This window comes from Danio rerio, chromosome 22 (genome assembly GCF_049306965.1).
Source record: "Danio rerio strain Tuebingen ecotype United States chromosome 22, GRCz12tu, whole genome shotgun sequence".
NCBI classification, from domain to species: domain Eukaryota; kingdom Metazoa; phylum Chordata; class Actinopteri; order Cypriniformes; family Danionidae; genus Danio; species Danio rerio.
In genome coordinates, this window is record NC_133197.1 from 9,546,635 (window position 1) to 9,565,034 (window position 18,400).

The window sequence follows — 18,400 nt, forward strand, 5'->3', positions numbered from 1 at the left end:
ACGCGGTGACGTGAACGTTCTAAAATGGAATATGGAAAACTTCTTCCAGATCCAATCTGCAAATTATTTAAATGAGAAAGAGAAGTTTATGAAACATTTTTGCTACACTACACATTATAATAGTGAATTATTTAGAAAATCATGATTTAAAGTCTCTAAACAGGCTAAAACAAAAAATAAAAATAAGTAAATATATTTTCTTGGTGTGTATGTGTGTGTGATGTATATATATATAAATATATATATATATATATATATATATATATATATATATATATATATATATATATATATATATAGTAAAACTGGCAGATTCTGGTATAGATTTCCAGCTTGTCTCTAATTCTTGAAAGCTGAAAAAAATAAATGAGTAAATAAGATATTTATTTGCTTTATTAAGGGCTGAATTATCTGCAAGGTAACCACTAAACTTTTATCCAAATGTTTCTCATTGACATCCATGGGCTTCCCTTTAATTTCAAACTCTTAAGACACATTGAAAAAAAATGTAAACAAATGCAACACTGCATATAAATCAGGAATCTTTTTCATTTGGTATTGTTAGCTCAATAAAACTCATTTTAAACTCATTTATGTTCTCACAGTCAAGCAAAAGCATTTCTGCATAAACCCTCACAACACTTTACCAATGCAGAGATTACAAACTTCAATTTCATCATTGTGTCACTCAAACTAATTCAGCACACTGCTTTACATTTTTGCAAAGAAAAATTAAATAAAGGTTGAGGTTTTCAAATTTATTCTTGTCTGTCTGAATATTTTTCACAGCAGTTGGTGCATTGAACCTGCAAGAGATTGGTCAGTTCAGCTTCCTCAACAAGACACAAGCTCAAAAACAGAAATGATTTTCTTAATACTAAACATTGAGAATGGGTAAACATCTGAATCAATGACTAAAGCTGATGAATAATAATCATTTAATATCTCAATTATCCAAATAATCAGCTCTGCACAACATCATAGTAATAGATACAGGATCAGAACTCACTCACTGTTTGTGGACCTTCTCATGTATTTTCAGATATTGTAACCGCTTGAATCTTTTGTTACAGTGTGAACATTTATAAGGCGTTTCTGTAGTGTGAACTGACTGGTGACCTTTTAGTGCACTAGCAGAATAGAAAGACTTCCCACACTCAGAGCAAGCATGATCCTTCACACCGCTGTGCCTTTTCTGGTGTGATTTTAATCCACTCGTATAACGAAAACTCTTCCCACACAAATAACACACGTATGGCCTCTCATCTGTGTGAACTTTTCGGTGTTCCCTCAGAAAACTTGGCCTGAAAAAGCTTTTATCACACTGTTTACATTTATAGATTCTCTCTCTAGTATGAGTCAGCAGATGATCCTTTAAAACACTCAATCTTCTGAAACTTTTCCCACACTGATCACATTTGTGCAGATTCTCTCCGGTGTGGATCTTCTTGTGATTAGCAAGGCTTTCCCTTCTGGCAAAACTGGCCTCGCAGCGATCACATGTGAACGGCTTCTCTCCGGTATGGATCGTGCTGTGTGTGTCTAGACCTTCTTTATTTCTGAAACTCTTCCCGCACTGATCACACGTGTACGGATGTTCTCCTTTGTGAATCTTCTCATGTGTTTTCAGATATTGTGACAATTTAAATGCCTTTTCACAGTATGAACACTTATAGGGCGCTTCTGTAGTGTGAACTGACTGGTGCACCTTTAAAGCATTATTTGTAAAAAATGTCTTGCCACACTTGGAGCAAACACGATCCCTCAAACCTCGGTGTATTTTCTTATGCATATTTAAGGAGGCCATTTTATTAAAACTCTTCCCACACTGATCACACGCGTGCGGCTTTTCCCCACTGTGGATCTTTTCATGCAGTTTTACGTATTCTTGCCGTTTGAAACTTTTCTCACAGTGTGAACATTTATAAGGCGTTTCAGAAGTGTGAATAGTTTGGTGCACCTTTAATGCATTTTTTGTGAAAAAACTCCTGCCACATTTAGTGCAAACGTGATCCCTCACACCGCTGTGTCTTTTCTGATGTCTTTTAAATGCACTTGCATTGCGAAAACTCTTTCCACATTCATCACATGTGTACGCCTGGTCTCCGCTGTGAGCTTTCATGTGTGCGCTATAACTTCCAAAATTTGTGAAGGTCCTGTCACACGGAGCACAGGTGTACAGCCTATCCCCAGTGTGGATTTTCATGTGAACTTTAAGGCAATCCTTTCTAGAAAAACTCCTTTGACAAAGATCACACGTGTACGGCTTCTCTCCAGTGTGGATTCTCATGTGTAAATCTACATTTTTCTTCAGTCTGAAAGTCTTCTCGCACTGATCACACTTGTATGGCTTTTCTCCACGGTGGATCATCTCATGTATTCGTTGACACTGTAATGATTTGAACGCCTTGCCACAGTCAGGGCATTTGAAAGGTTTTTCTGTAGCGTGAGCTGTGTGGTGGATTTTTAATTGACTGAATGTGAAAAAGCTCTTGCCACACTTGGAGCAGACTTGATTCTTCACAGCGCTGTGTAATTTCCGGTGTTTTTTTAATGTACCTGTATAAAGAAAACTCTTCCCACACAGATCACACATGAAGGGCTTCTCTCCGCTGTGAAATTTCATGTGTGCGGCTAAATTTCTCTTATCTGTGAAAGTCCTGTCACACTGATCACAATTGTACACCGTTTCCTCAGCATGGACCTTTATATTATCTGTAATTTCTGTTTTGGAAATCTTCTCATGTTGATCAGATGTGTGTGGCTTCACTTCTTTATGAATCTTAATGTGAAGATTAAGACTTTCCACACATGAGAAAGTGTTTGCACACATAGGGCATGTGAAACATGGATTGTCTTCACTTATTGATGAAATACTGTCAAGGTTTTCTTCTGTTTTTATGTGATGTTTCTCTCCCCTGATAATTAGATCTTCAATCTCTTTTTTCTCTTTTAATGAGTCTAAAATGAAAGTAAAAGAAAGAAATGTGAGAGAAATTTTAACCCCAACCTTTTGAAAAACTTCTGAAAAACAGATTTTTACAAGTAGTGCATGATGTGGATTTATATAGCACATTTTATCGTGTAAAATGCTGTGGCAAACTTTAGCAAAGCAAAATTGACAATACAATAGACAAAGTTAAGCATTTCCTGACGTAATATTAGCAAATATCAACATTTTAAAGCACTCATTTGAATAAGGGACATTAATCAATCATCATTTCTGTAGTAAAAACTACTAAATAATAGACGTGGGATGATAACCAGTTTCAAGGTTTAACGCAGTTTGGAAAAGTCTAAATTTTCTGTTATACCGTTCCTAAAGTATATGTTTTATAATGTGTGTTTTTTTAAAACGTGTTGTAAGTAAATCAGTGTTTTTAAAACTAACAAAGAGACCTGGGGTCTGTTCTTCGTACGTGGATTACTCAGTTAGCTGGATTTGGTTATTGACAATTTGACACGATCCAGGTTAATATGATGGTTATTTGATGCTTCATAAAAGTTGCAGACGGCTTTACCTATATCAAAATGCTTTTGTAAACATCCAATTATTTTTTATACGGATTAAAAAACCGGCTACAATAATACTAATATAATAAGGAAAATCCGCTCTAACTGTAAAACTAAATAAATTGCTCTTGACACATTAAAGGGCCATGCTAGCAGCCCACAACAAGGTGGAAAGTTATTGCGTATCATATTTAACAAACCGTTTACTACGGTGGCCGGGAAGTGCAAAACAACACTGCAAAGTTTGAAACACTTTTACAAAGCTCGAGACAAATTTACATTTTGAAAAACATTTTTACCTATTATCAGACACAATTACACAGGAAAAACAATTTTACAAAGGACGAAACTAATTTACATTTTAGAAAACAAATTAACAAGACGCAAAACACTTTTACAAATCCCGAAACAAATTTACAATTACAGATTCCCTACGGAAAGGGAATGTACCACACCCCGGAAGTGACGTAGAATGTACCACACACCGGTAGTGAACCGAAATGTAACACACACACTGGAAAATATCAATATTATCCAGCTCGTGTGACTTTTTAAACAGGTTTCCACAAGTCTACAGCTATAAAAATCATGGTTTGACTAACTGCGATAAAACATATTTGAGCTATTTTTGAGAAAATGTAATTTAGCTCACATGGATAATTGAATATTATTCAGATGATGTATTTACACTGCTCGATAGATCAGTCCTTCACAACACATGCAGCGATCTCAGATCAGTTCATCCAGACATTTTAATCTGATTCACAAACTTGTTTGAAGAACCAAATTAGTGAGAGATCAGTTATCAAGATGAACAGATCCAGGATCTGCCAAATCATCTTAGATCATTTAAGCAAGGTATGAAGAACAGACCCCTGAAGGCAATGATTTATTTTGTTATTCAGCCAGACATGTTTACTGTTCCAAAATATTATAAATGTTTTCTAAAATAAAATGTATTTTGTTAAATGGGGGAAAAGTTTAGCTACCCAGACATTTAAAAAGAACTTATTTTAGATCAGTAATCACAGGACCGTAATACTATGAAACCGTGATATTTTTATCCAAGGTTATCATAATGCCAGAAACTTATACCAGCCCATGGCTGCTAAATAAGTATGTTTGAATTGTGAACTCATATAAACATCTGAAAAAAAATCAGGTAAAAAAATAAAATAAAATAAATCACCAACCTATTTGTTCTTCAGTATCTTCCTGTTTTATTGTGCAGGCTCCTGGATCACTCATGTTCTATCACAAAATTTGCTTCACTTCTTGGTTGATGGAATTATTTCAGCATTTACTGGTAAAGCTTTATTGCAGGAGGACTGCTATATAAATGAACTGCCAAAATAAAACACATAAATTAATTACATAACTTATGGCACTGTGAAATTGTCAGTGAATTTGTTCTTTTGTATAACATATTTTATTACTATATTATAATATTTGCATAAGTCAAATCTACAGACATTTTGCTTTAACTAATATTTTGCTTGCAACTAAGTAATATATTAAACCAGATTCACTCCCTGTGGAGGATATAGTTGTTCTAGATTGTGAAAAAAAAACCTTTAATGATTTAATCACTGACAGTCCTGTGTCTATTGAAAAAATAATATAGATTGTGAGGAAACAATTGTAACTGATCTTTTAATTGTTTTTTATAATACTAACTGTGAATTTTTGAGAGAAAAGTAAAAAAAAAATCAAACAAAGGACAGTTACAATGCCAAAGTGTTACCGTTACAGATAGGGTACTAGGAGACTTTTTTCACACTTCAAGTGTATTAGAATAATTCTTGCATACAACATTATAACAACTAAACTCTTACTCCAGTGTTTGCTGTGAACTACAGTAAACAGTAGTTGTAAAAAGCACTCTTACTCTAGCACTAAATTCTCTGAGCACAAACAAGTTTGTATAATTACTTTGCATACTAAATATAATTTTAATATTCTTGTGTATTGCCTATTCCTGTTGAATCACTGAATGCTTCCAAATTTTGTAAGTCGCTTTAGACAAAAGCATCTGCTAAATTACTAAATGTAAACAGTTAGATTGGTCTAGAAAGAACACAATGCAAAATACCACCAACAATTGGGATTGTGTAATGTAAAAGTTATAATATATATAATGCAATCATAAATACCCTAAACTGCTTATTAAGTTTAACAGGTTATTGAATTAAACATTAATTCCTCAATTCATTTTCATTAAGTTCTGCAAACCTCAATATATATTTCTGTAAGCAGACATGGTGGTGATGGATGCTTTTGTTTTGATTTTGTCCTCAACAATTTCCTTACAACTAAACAACACAATTTACAGGAAAGCTGAAATGACATTATGTTAAACTTGCCTCTGTGTGAACTTTGGTACAGTTATTGAAATAAAATATTGTTTAAGCTTTTTTTCCTCTGTACTTTTCCCAATAAAAATATGAATCGCATATTCCTTATATTTATAACATTCTACAAAATGCCTCAATGTTTATGGAATTAGAGTTGTATATAACACAAACTTTCAAGTACAAACTGCATGGCCCAATGCAGATCAGCCATTATATATATATTTTATATATTCGTGCAAATATTTTATATATTCGTGCAAATATTCTAAACAATATCTTAAGCATAAATGTCAGACATCCCTTAGACTGATTAGAGCTGACTCCAGACCTGTGAAACGGATCAACAATCAAAAAGAACACACACACACTTAAAGTACAATCTGTTTCTTATCCAAGGCTGAGTGTACTCTCTGCTGTCTTTATCAAACCTGGTTTGAAAACCGGTATAATCTACATTCAGGCAGTCATATCCGTGATACACAAAGTCTATCTTGAATAAAAAGAAGAATCACTTTAAGAGAATCAACCATAAAAATAGCTAAATCACTTTAGAAATTTTAGACAGTATTAATTCATAAAAATAACAATAGAAACAGTTGCTTCCATTCCTCAGTCCTTATTTCCTCTCAAGGTCTCTTAGACCTCTGACCTAGTTTGGTGGCTCCTGAAAGTAGTTATAAAGAGTTCTTATATTAAGTAATGTGTTAACTTATTCATTAGTTAAAATCAATTCAAAGGTAAAAACTCATTCAAATAATCAAATAATTATATTTAACAAAACAAATTATGAGAAACAGGATAATGAAAAGAATAAACGTTGGTCCATCATGAGACAGATTGGAAAGCAGAAATCCGAATCCTTTAAAGCTAAACTTTGCAGGAAGGTCAATCTCCAAGAACATGGTTGAGCACCACTGATATAAAACATTTAGTTTGTTTCATACCTTCATCCTTTATTAAGTTAGTTATGTATCTCTTTAAGTCGTTATTACAATAACCTAATTTTAAACATAACTTAATGATAAAACACTATAAAAACAAAATGTTATATTTTTAATTAAATTTGTTATTTGAAGACTCATTAACGTCAGTTTAGCAACATTTACTAAAGTTTAACCATGTAATTTCAAGTAAAACCGTTGTCATACAAATAGTATTTATTGTGTGGAGGGTAGAAAACATCTATTTCAGTTTTACTACCACAAAAAAGGGGTTTCATCTGCGTTAAACTAAATAACATATTCACATAATTTTTACATATAAATCATAATTATCTTTAACATTTCAAATTTTCCTTACAAGAAACGTTGTTTCGTTTAAGTAGTAAACGTAACGTTACCTCAGTTCGTATAATCTCGATTCAAACGGTTTTAATAGCGCTTTCCGAAGCTACAAACGGTTTCAGACGGCAGAAAAATTTCACAAGCAGAACCTAATTACACAAAACAGAAAAGACCGATTATTGTGTTAAAAAAAGCTATAACTCCCTTACCTCAGCAGACCTCACTATCTGAATGAAACGGCGCGCTGGTTGTGACGTCATCGCCGCGAGCCGAAGTAAAGGGGTTGCATCCTAAATCTACTAGATTAAAAAGTATCTGACAAAAAAATGTGGGTTAAAAAACTAAGCAAAATGACTTGGCTACAGATTACATTCATGCTAAATAAAGTGTACTTTCTTTCAGCGACTGCTAATGAGTTGTAAAAAAATTATTACAACTTCTCCAACAAAAACATTAAATCATTCATTTTCCTTAGGCTCTTTATTCATCTGGGGTCACCACAGCCAACTTATCTTTGGACTGTGGGAGAAACTGGAGCACCCTGAGGAAACCAACATGCAAACTCCACACAGAAATGCCAACTGACTCAGCCTGGACTCAAACCAGCATTCTTAGAGACAAGACAATTCAGAGTGGGAAAGAATTGCCATTTCTGCAGAACATTTTTAGCCATCCAGACTGGACAAATAATAAATACATATTATACTTGGAGTAGAAAAATGGCTTTATTTTTCAGCATTTACAAATAAAGAAGTACACTTTAATCAAACACATGAAACTGACTGCAAAATGGATACAAGCAATAGATGTTTAACCTTGTGGAGCCTCACAAGCTTCTTTTCCAAACGTTACAAAACATACATAACCTAAATATTTCATCATAACGTACACAGTCAAAATTTGTACAATTTACTGCATTGATCAAATTAAACATCAACAAAGAAATCAAACATTGTTGTATTCATGCATCATTAACATGTTACACATACAAATCATATCAACATTATTTAGATAGCTCACATTACATCTAATGCTACAAAACCAGTGATCTGTCATTAACCATACATAGTTCGCCTCACTTCCAGCCTGGATTGTGTGTACATTTAATGCATTGTTAAACATTTTGAACATATAAATCCTAACCAATAAACTTTACACACTTAAACCTTGCTGGGATACCTTGTATTACATTTAAGGCTACAAAACGGAAACAGATCCATTATTAACCATATGTGGTTTGCCTCACTTCCCGTCGGGACCGTGTAGTCTGAATTGTGTGTCCAGAAAAGTGTATGGGTCATCAGGTGGACAGTAGCTCACATTTGCAGTTTGATAATCCAAAAAGGTTCATCTACCAATCAGAAGTAAGATTGCTGACCTGATCTTTCTACAATTGGTCCAGTCAGCACTTCATTCAGTCTCTTAAACAGTGTCTTGTTCAGGCACTTACAGACACTGCATGCGAGTTAGCTGAAATGTTATAGTACACAAAATTAAAAATTATTAATAATTATTAGAGTTAACAATTTATTCCTGAAACCAAAACAACATCCGTTCTTGTCTAAAAACAGCTCAGGTTAACTTTTTGATTCACTTCAAATGTTGGCTTCAGAATACCATCATACCCAGCCCTAATTAGAAAAATATAATGAAGAAAAATTGTATACAAGTATGTTAAACCTTTTGATACATCATCTTATAACCTCGAAAATATCAAATGTACTCCATTGATCAACCTAAATATCAATCTAATCAAATATTTGCATGCAAATTAGCCACTCCCACTTACTTTCAAGTCACGGTATACACAGAATAAAAAAAAAATATTACAGTGTGCTAATGATGATGACCATCATATGCAGCTCTAATTAGAATAATATAATGAAGTAAAATTATATACAGGCACATTCAATCGTCGAGCTGATGTGAACTTTAGACTTGAACCTGAAGATCTCTGAGTGACTACGTTTACATGGACATCAATAATGGAATTATTTACCTTAATCTAAGTAAGACAATAATATGATTAAGGCATTTACATGAGTTGCTTTTTGAATGTTCCTTTCATGATCCCATTTACATGTTATAGCACGTAATTCGAATAACATCATTGCGTCACCACACTATACGAATTTCCTCCGAAGTTTTATGTAATTTCGGGTGTTTCATTTTTAATTTGTTGACTTAAACTGCAGTTTGGCACTTCCACTTTCATTTAGGAATAGTTCATGCTTGCCCCCTGCGACAAACGAGATATTAGATGAGAGTATGAACTGCAGGAATGGTGTTGTTTTTTTTTTAATTTGATACCGCATGCCGTATGGGAATAAAAACCCTCCGCATTTTGCGATGCAGGTGTCTGTGTGTCATGTTCACCAGCGAACAACCACCAGATGTCGCTGGTTAACACTCACTCATGAAACTACAAATCTGCCAGTTAATGGACTTCAACTTCATACATGCTCTTCACCCACACACCTGCTTTCTCATCTAGCTTGATTACATTAGCACACCTGAGGACTTTCAGAGACTGATTAACACACACTATTTAAGCCACACATTCACCCCTTCAGTTTGCAGAGTCTTGTTTATCTGTAAGGTGACATTACAACGCGTTATCCTGGTCTTGTTTTCCCATGTTTTGATCTTTGCCTTGTTTATTTATTTAATACTGTTTGCTGCCTGCCTCTGACCAACTGCCTGTTGTTTTGACCTTGACTCTGGATTGCCCTCATACATCTCTTTGCCGGTATTGACCACTGCTTGCCTGACAATTCTAATAAACCTGCATGTGGATCCAAACTTCTGTTGTTGGTGTCACTCCCCGTCGTTACACTGTGGTCCTTCACTGACACGGTTGGTGCAGAGAATAGTGTCAAACAGCCGTGTCTCTACAGACTATCCTGTCACAAAACACAGCAAAAATCCTACACAATGGTAATAGTTTGATTAAAGGGATTTCATGTCTGTACTGCACTTGAATAATGTGACTAAAATCACTGTTACCACTAAAGTTTATCATTATTTTTGTTTTATATTGCATTGCATGTGTCTTTTTCATTGTCCCGTGTTTTTTTTATCCTATAGGCTCCCATTCCAGCATGATTTGTGCTCTGATTGGCTGCTGGTCCCGAAAGCCTATTTAAAAAGGAGCTTCCGGCAGGGTTCGGGGAGCTTATTTGTGTTGCGAAGGTTGTTGGGAGTGGAGCACCTGGATTTCCCTTACCCCTTCGGCTGACGACCAACATTCAATCTTGTTACCATTGTTCATACGTTCAACTTCTTTTGAGAGTATTTTTAACTATGTTTATGTTTAGGAAGAAAATATTTTTAGGTAATTTAGTTCATATACTTAATAGATTCTTCTGTTTGTTATTTGGCCTGTGGCAACCCTGAAGAGATGCTCATTTAAAATTAGTACTTTTTTCTATAGTAAATCTATTCAATTACGCTTAACTGAGTGTTCGAGTTTGGTTGTTGACCGAAGGGGATCTTTTGCATTAGGTTTTTGTTTTGTTTGGGAAATCCACCACCCCAACACATTTTTTTTTTGTTTTTTTTTTTGTTTATTATGCCCATGTTGTTTCTCCTAAATATGGGGCGTGATAATCTGCATCTGATTTCTGTTTAGTTTGATTATGACCTTAATTGACCTTATTCTAAAATGCGGAAGTGCGCCTGTTTTTGCGATTGTTTTAGAACTTCTGATACAGTTGCATATGCGAGAAATTACTAGGAATAATAAACGGCAGAAAACAGCCAAACTACTTGCTCTACAAACAAATGTTTGCATTACTATACAGACCAACTAAAATAATATAATAAGAAAATATCAGTTTGCACATCAAGCAGCATAACGAGCAGTTTTTAACGTCTAAAAATGAATGGAAGTAAATGAGACCGGAAGTCTCGAGCCAAAGAGATTCCAATGGCTGCGCCTGCTCATCTGCAAAGAATAAGGTGAATAGGATTAATCTAAAAAAAAAAAAAAAAAAAAAAAAAATCGCTGTTTACATGGTAGACTCTTAATCAGAGATTTGTCTTAATCATATTAAAATCGAGTTATGGGTGTCCATGTAAATGTACTCAATGAGGTCTCTTATCCTGTTGCCAATTAGGACAAATTAACGGTGACGAAGCAGATTTTATTGAGTCATGTTTGGTAATGCCGAGTTGCATCCAATCAATGATTTCTTGACGATTGACCTTTTAAAGAGTGACTTCTTGCTCTGACTTCATACATTTTTTCTTCTCATGTCTTTTCAGCTGAACAGATTGACTGAATCCCCTGTCACAGCGTGAACACTTATACGGCTTCTCTCCAGTGTGGACCCTCTCGTGCTTTAACAGATCTGACATCTGATTACATCCCTTGTCGCAGTATGAACACTTGAAAGGTTTTTCTCCAGTGTGGATCCGCTCATGTTTTTTCAAAGTAGACGATCGACTGAAGTTCTTGTCGCAGTGCGAACACTTGTACGGCTTCTCTCCGGTGTGGAGCCTCTGATGCAGTTTTACTTCGCTATCTGTAACAAAAGTCTTCCCGCAAACAAAGCACACTTGATTCTTCACGCCGCTGTGTCTTATCTGGTGCACATTGAAATTATAGCGATGGCGAAAACTCATTCCGCACAGGGAACACGTGTAAGGCTTCACTTTTAAATGAATTTTCTTGTGCTCATTCAGATTACTTATTGTACTAAACGCACTACCGCACTCATCACACACAAACGGTTTTTCAGTAGAATGACTAAGCAGATGCGATTTGAGCTTTTTAAGAGAAGCAAAATTCTTCCCGCACTGATCACAAGTGTGCGGTTTCTCTTCAGAGTGGATTGCTTTGTGAGATTCGAGGGTGGTTTTCAGTGTGAATTTCTTCCCGCACTGATCGCACGTGTGCAGATTCTCTCCGGTGTGGATGTTTTTGTGCACATTAAGGACACTTTTTCTTGTGAAACCCTTCCCGCACTGATCACATACATGCGGCTTTCCAGAGTGAAATTTCATGTGAGTGTCCATGCGCTTTTGTTTTAAAGTAGTCCACCCACACAGATCACATTGGTATGTCTTTTGTTCGGGATTTTCCTCATGCTCCATCATGTTTCCGTTTTGCACACTGAATGCAGATGTTTAGTTTTGGGGAAAAGATGAAGGAAGGAAAGACTCACATCAGCTTTGACATCATGATGTTTCTCCTCTTCTTAGCTCAGTTGTTAACTCTCCTCATTGTCGTCTATCTAGTCTGCAGAGAAACAAGAAGAACAATGAGGGCTGTGCAATAAGACGATTTGTGTTTGTGGCTGATTAAATTGTCTCCATGGTCTGCCCTTGAAGAAATGTTGTAGCATCACGCTACAGCACACATTGTACACTACATGACAAAAGTCTTGTCACTAAAGTTTTAGGAATAACAAATAATAACTTGACTTATATTTGAATTTCAAGAACCTTAGTTTGTTTTTAAGTACGTTCCAGGTCTAATATGTCTCAAATTTAGGCTTTGAAATACTTTCACAAAGTGTCGGAATCCTGAGTAAAACTGTCAAAATGACACAAGGTTTTCATGCAAACACTTTTCGTTATGTATAAAATGAACATATAGAGTTAAGAAAAAGTTAAATGTGTGATTCTAATTTAAATGTGTGCAGGTCTAAAAATGACAGCAAGCAAATAGGCTAAACATGCTGCTGCTTGTCATTAAGGGATAGCACACTCAAATATTTTATTTGTTTCAATATTTGTTCACTCTAACAAGGTGTTAATTTCTTGCGTTAAGCACAAAATTAGATTTACTGAAAAATGTGGGTGAATGTGAAAAAAGTTGCAGGCTGTTGATAGCAGGAAACCATATTATGGATGTCAGTGGGCATAACCAACTGCTTGGTTTCCCACATTCTTCAAAATAACTTACGTTCATTGGAAAGAAAGGAAGGATTCACGTTTAAAACAACTTTAGAGTGATTAAACTATTACAGTATTTTTTTGGGGGGGTCAGTAATGCTTTTATTGTTAAAATTATCTACGTATTTTAGGATGTTTTCATATAATTTCTTAAACACTACTGCTAAATGTACCTACTGTACCTGAAAAATAAAACTGTTTGTATATTACATTTATTAGTAAATTTTTAATTTTATTTGAATACATGTTGAATTGTACAGCTTACATAGGCTCCAGAAATCCAACTCATAAAATGTTGGCTTTACTGCGATATTTGTTCAAATGCAGGCTGTGGAGACATTTTAATTTGCCACAAAAAAGCACATTAAAAAACAAAAAACTTTTATGGAATTAGGTTTGTACATAACGTGAACTTTGAACTTAAAATGGTATGTTGGGACATTCATGGTTTTACAGTCTATTATAGCCTGTTCTTTAGAATATTTTATAATTAATAAAAAAATAAACACCAACCTCCTATTTTTTGGATGCTTTGTGATTCTTTTCAGGATTCTAGATCATTTGTGCCCTCAAAACCTTTTTACTTCACTTGTGAGAGTTCTAGCAGAAGCAAAGATCTGCAAAAAAAAGTTACACATTTAAAGCATTTACACAATAACACTTCATCAATCAAAATGCAACTGCAATTATTTTTCAAAGCTTCACACCTACTTGTTCATTACCCATTACTGTTTACATTTTGTTCCCCACAGAAATAATTTGCAGATTTTATTGCACTCATTTGTGAGTTTCTTTGAACAAAGGTGTCTGCTAAATAATAAAATGCGAAGATTACCACTTCAAAACGTTTTGGTCTGTTATCTTCATTCACATTTACTCTGACTTTACAAATCACAGAGTGAGAGGTATATATTCAATGCTGAAATAATCAGACACAATAAAGATTGTAAATTAGTAAATTGATAAATAGTCCATATAAGGCACAATAGCCTCAGATATTGTTAAATAAACTAACGTTATAGTTTAACCATGTGATTTGTAATAAAACCGTTGTCAAACAATGGCAGCTAATGTGGAGAAAAACAGCTACAACTTTACGACTACTAAACAACAGCTAATTTACCTAAGGGTTTTCATAGATATTGAAGCTTTTTGCACATGTCTTACCTTACAACAAAGAAGCGAGTTTTTGTTGTAGTAAACGTACAGTAACCATGTTTTGACGTACTGTTTACTATTATATAATCTAGGTTTGTATAATCTCCGTTTTAACGGTTTCAATATGCAGACAAATAGTTAATGACCTAATTGAACAAAAGAGAAAGGACAAAACAGCAGTTATCATGTAAATAAAAGCCACAACGCTATCTCACCCCAGCAGACCTCAACTGACTGAAACGGCGCGTTGATTGTGACGTCACCGTCAGGAGACGGAGTGGGGGCTGCATCCTGAATCTAACAGCATCTGATAAGGTTATATCGGAGTTTTTAAAAGTAGGCGAAATTACTTGGTTATAAACTACATTCACACTGAATAGAATGTACTTGTAGTGGTTGCTATTTATATCATAAAACTCCTGCAGTCATAACTAACTCCGCTTCTAAAAGTACACAATATTTGTGTAGTTAACTTTAGACATCATAAACGCGTATTTTCATCAGATAATTTTAAAGAACTAACGTACACTGAATAAATTATTGTTTGCAATGTATCCAAGTACACTTGTACACCAACAGAAGAGAACTAAACATTCACATTTTATAGGGGAGATACACACATTAACATTTTAGGCAGACAAAATGTTAACGACCTATCTACTTTAAGTAAACATACTAATTAACTTATCACTGCGATAATAACAATAATAAAACAAATATTTATTATATAAATCAATAAAACAAATCTAATATCTATTTGTTGCATCTGCCCTCCCCCTTGATGTTGCTATGTTGGTATAGGCGGGCGGGCTGAACCAAAGAATAAAATCTCCACTTTGCGAGTTGCTGAGCCCTTTACTAATCAAGACGGACAAATATATGTAAGTATATTTTGATAACAAAATATGTTATTCATTGTGAGTGGTTAACAAATAATTTTATGGAAAAAAAATATACCTATTGCTAAATATTATTGTCTGAAGCGTTAAACTTTTGCGGTTTTCTCTTGTTGCGGGACTATAATAGTAATGACGTTTAACTGTCAAGTGAGCTTTTTAGCTGTTTCATGAACCACTTGCAAAACAATTTAACTGGAATTACAAGTTTTAAGCATGATTTTTCTGTCATTCTGTTCCACAACATCTAAAAAGAAAGTTATGTTAATTTATTTGCACATGCTTGAGTTGTATTTAAGCAGGGTTTGACTAGAGATTACTATCTGTCCATTCTCCTTTTTTGTTATCCATGTTTCTTATTTAAATTCATAGCAACAGTTCCCGTTTTCACCTCATCCATCATGCTGATGTCTGCAGATCACCCGTAAACTGACACTTAAACCTCATTTTATTCATGTAAGACTGATGTGAATAGACCTTTTTAGTTTATGTCCTAATCTGCGATTTACCTCGTTTATACTATTTTGTAAATACCCTATATTTCTATAGTGTTTATTTTAGACTATTTATAGTCTTCTTCTATGTATTATATAGTATTATTATATTTCTATATATGTATTATTATATAGTACTCTTTTATTCTTATTATCGTGGATATTAAGAATAAATGTATGCCATAGATGTGTAAAAACAGCCTGGCAAAACAGAAACCTAATGTGAATTTTAATAATAAAATATAATGTATATGGTATAAACAAACCAAGTCACATGTTGTTGCTTTCATGGTGATTAATCTTGCTTATACATAAGCTATAAATATATATATATATATATATATATATATATATATATATATATATATATATATATATATATATATATATATATATATATATATATACACACACACACACACACACACACACACAATTTGCCCACATTTTAATAAAAGCCATAAAAATGGCTTAACTCAATAAATGTAAATTTAACAAATTCTTCTTGAATTGTACATGCCTACTGTACATATACAATGCTCAGCATATATAAGTACACCCCTCACAAATCTATCTTTTACATTCATATTTTTAATAGAAAGCTATACAGTATTATATTTGTGCATATACAATAGATTAGTCAGTACTGAAACCCAATCTGGAGCATATCTAACAAAACAACCTACAATAACGGTGCCAAAACTAATACACTCAAATTGATATGTTAGAGAAAAATATTAAAAAGAAATGTAAAAAAGAGGAAAAATCAAAAGAAGCAAAAAAAATTAATTGTTGAAATTTTGTAGGTTGTATATTGCAATATTTTGCTTACATTTGATTGTAATGTCTTTCAATATCTAAATCTGTTTGGTGACTAAAATATTATTTTAATAAATATATCTGTTTATTGAATCTGTTTTGTTTAAATGCACCAAAACACGTTGCTTGTAATTATGTTAATATCTATCTGCATACCTCTGGTTTTTAAACTATTATTAGCAACCTGTACATATATTCATCTATTGTAAATATCTGTTCATAGTTAATACAACTTGTATATAATGTGTACATTTGCACTTGCTGCTATATTGCACTCTTGGTTAGATCTAAACTGCATTTCCTTGCCTTGTACATGTGTAATGACAATAAAGTAAAATCTAATGAATATGTTGTGAAATAAATTCAGTGAACTTTTTGATAAGTAAACATTTAAGTTTTTACTCAAATAAAATGTCTTTAGTGTTGATTCTGACATATTTGCTCCTCCCACCACAAAATTATTTTCCTTCAGAGAAGCTCCTCCCACTGCAGTTTGCCTATAAATACCGGAAGATTCTTGTCAGTCTGCAAGTGGAGGGAGAACACAGAGAAAATGAGTGATCCAGAAACCAGCATAATGGACCAAGAAGACCTAAGTGGTAGGTTTTTATTCTTGACTAGACATTTATGTTATAGAATTTCAAGCAGCTATTAGATTTAGGGTTTGCAATATAAAAAGTAAGATTAATTACATAAAGGACATTTGCAATGGCCTTGTTGATTCAAAAAGGAACCTGATGTGTTGGTTATTTGTTTTGGTTCACATTTTTTTAATCATGTTGTTAAATTTTACATAGTTTATAAATTGCATGATTTTATAAGCATCTAGTAGTAAAGATGGAATATTTAAAATGAAATAAGATATCAAAATAATTTTGCCAGATCGTTTTTCTGTAATTAACAATGTCTTTTTTTATAATTGACCACATGCAAAGAGCATTTTTAAGCCATTAAACTTTATCATTAAGCCAAAGACTTTGTTCATTATTTCTTATCTTACCTATATCACAAGGTTCCTTCAATGGCATCAATGGTGTATTAATATCATAATCTAAATAGAGTCAAACAGATATAAGCATGTATTAAATTGTTCTAGTTTAAAATGAGATGAAAACATGTTTAAATGTAAGTGCTGTAGGAAGCAGTTAAGCACTGACAATATGTGAAGAGTTTGGATGCAAAAACCTCTAAACGCCATTTAATATTTTCTTCTAAAATGTGCATTTTTTCTCAGACTCTTGTGTGTAGGCTCAGAGATATAACTTATATGCGATTAATTAGTGAAATAATAAAGCATAAACATAAGAGACTATGAAAAAAAATGCTCATTGTAGGAGAACATTCAGATGTTTTTGCAGTTGATCTCTTCATTTAGAACATGGGTCTCAAACTTGATTCCCTGAGGGCCGCAGCTCTGCATAGTTTTGCTCCAACCATGATCAAACTCAGCTGATCTAACTAATCAAGGCGTTCAAAAATACTAGAGACTGTTAAGCAGGTGTGAATTGGATGTGCTTGGAGCTAAATTATGTAAAGCTGTGGCCCTCCAAGGATTGGGTTTGAGACCATTGATGTAGAACAGTGGTTCTCAAAGTGGGGGTCGGGACCCCTTGGGGGGGTCGCGGGACAATGACAAGGGGTCGCTTAGTGATTTCCAAAACTCAAATAAATTTGAGTAAACTATTAGAATTACCATATTTTATTCATAAACTACAGAAGATAGTTAATAGTTATGTTAAAGAAACAACAACAACAACATACAAACAAAAATCAGCCATCAGCCTTTAATTTTTTTGTTTAAATTAAATTAATGAATGACTACAAAAAACATTATACGGTTATTAGACTGTTGCATTTGTATGTTGTCAATATGCTCATGTTTATTTATGCCTATAGTTGTGTATTTTTAAAGTATAACCACCATGAAAAATGGGGGTCCCAAGTCACTGACATCATTGTTTTGGGGGTCGTGGGTTGAAAAG

The 18,400-nt window shown here is 33.8% G+C and overlaps 2 protein-coding genes across 11 annotated transcripts in view; one reads left to right on the forward strand and one right to left on the reverse strand.

Annotated features, from left to right (window-relative positions):
• The window catches only part of blf (bloody fingers), a 201,498-nt gene that overhangs the window by 179,744 nt on the left and 3,354 nt on the right, over positions 1–18,400 (forward strand). Inside the window, exon 2 of one of the 2 annotated variants that reach the window (XM_073936466.1) lies at positions 16,891–17,017. In XM_073936466.1, coding sequence (XP_073792567.1) covers positions 16,891–17,017 — 127 coding nt within the window. 2 annotated transcript variants of the gene reach the window in all.
• si:dkey-253d23.8 lies at positions 375–14,502 on the reverse strand. 9 transcript variants are annotated; one of them, XM_073937308.1, is made up of 6 exons: positions 14,425–14,502; positions 13,565–13,668; positions 12,319–12,392; positions 4,707–4,857; positions 1,014–2,961; positions 375–806 (listed from the first exon to the last, which is right to left on the reverse strand). In XM_073937308.1, exons 4-6 carry the CDS (start codon positions 4,759–4,761, stop codon positions 689–691), a joined length of 2,121 nt encoding a protein of 706 aa, XP_073793409.1. In that variant the 5' UTR covers positions 4,762–4,857; positions 12,319–12,392; positions 13,565–13,668; positions 14,425–14,502; the 3' UTR covers positions 375–688. The 9 variants fall into 9 exon arrangements, 6 of the variants coding, with proteins under 6 accessions (XP_073793409.1, XP_073793412.1, XP_073793407.1 ...); XM_073937311.1 differs by having other exon boundaries at positions 1,010–2,961; XM_073937306.1 differs by having other exon boundaries at positions 14,219–14,445.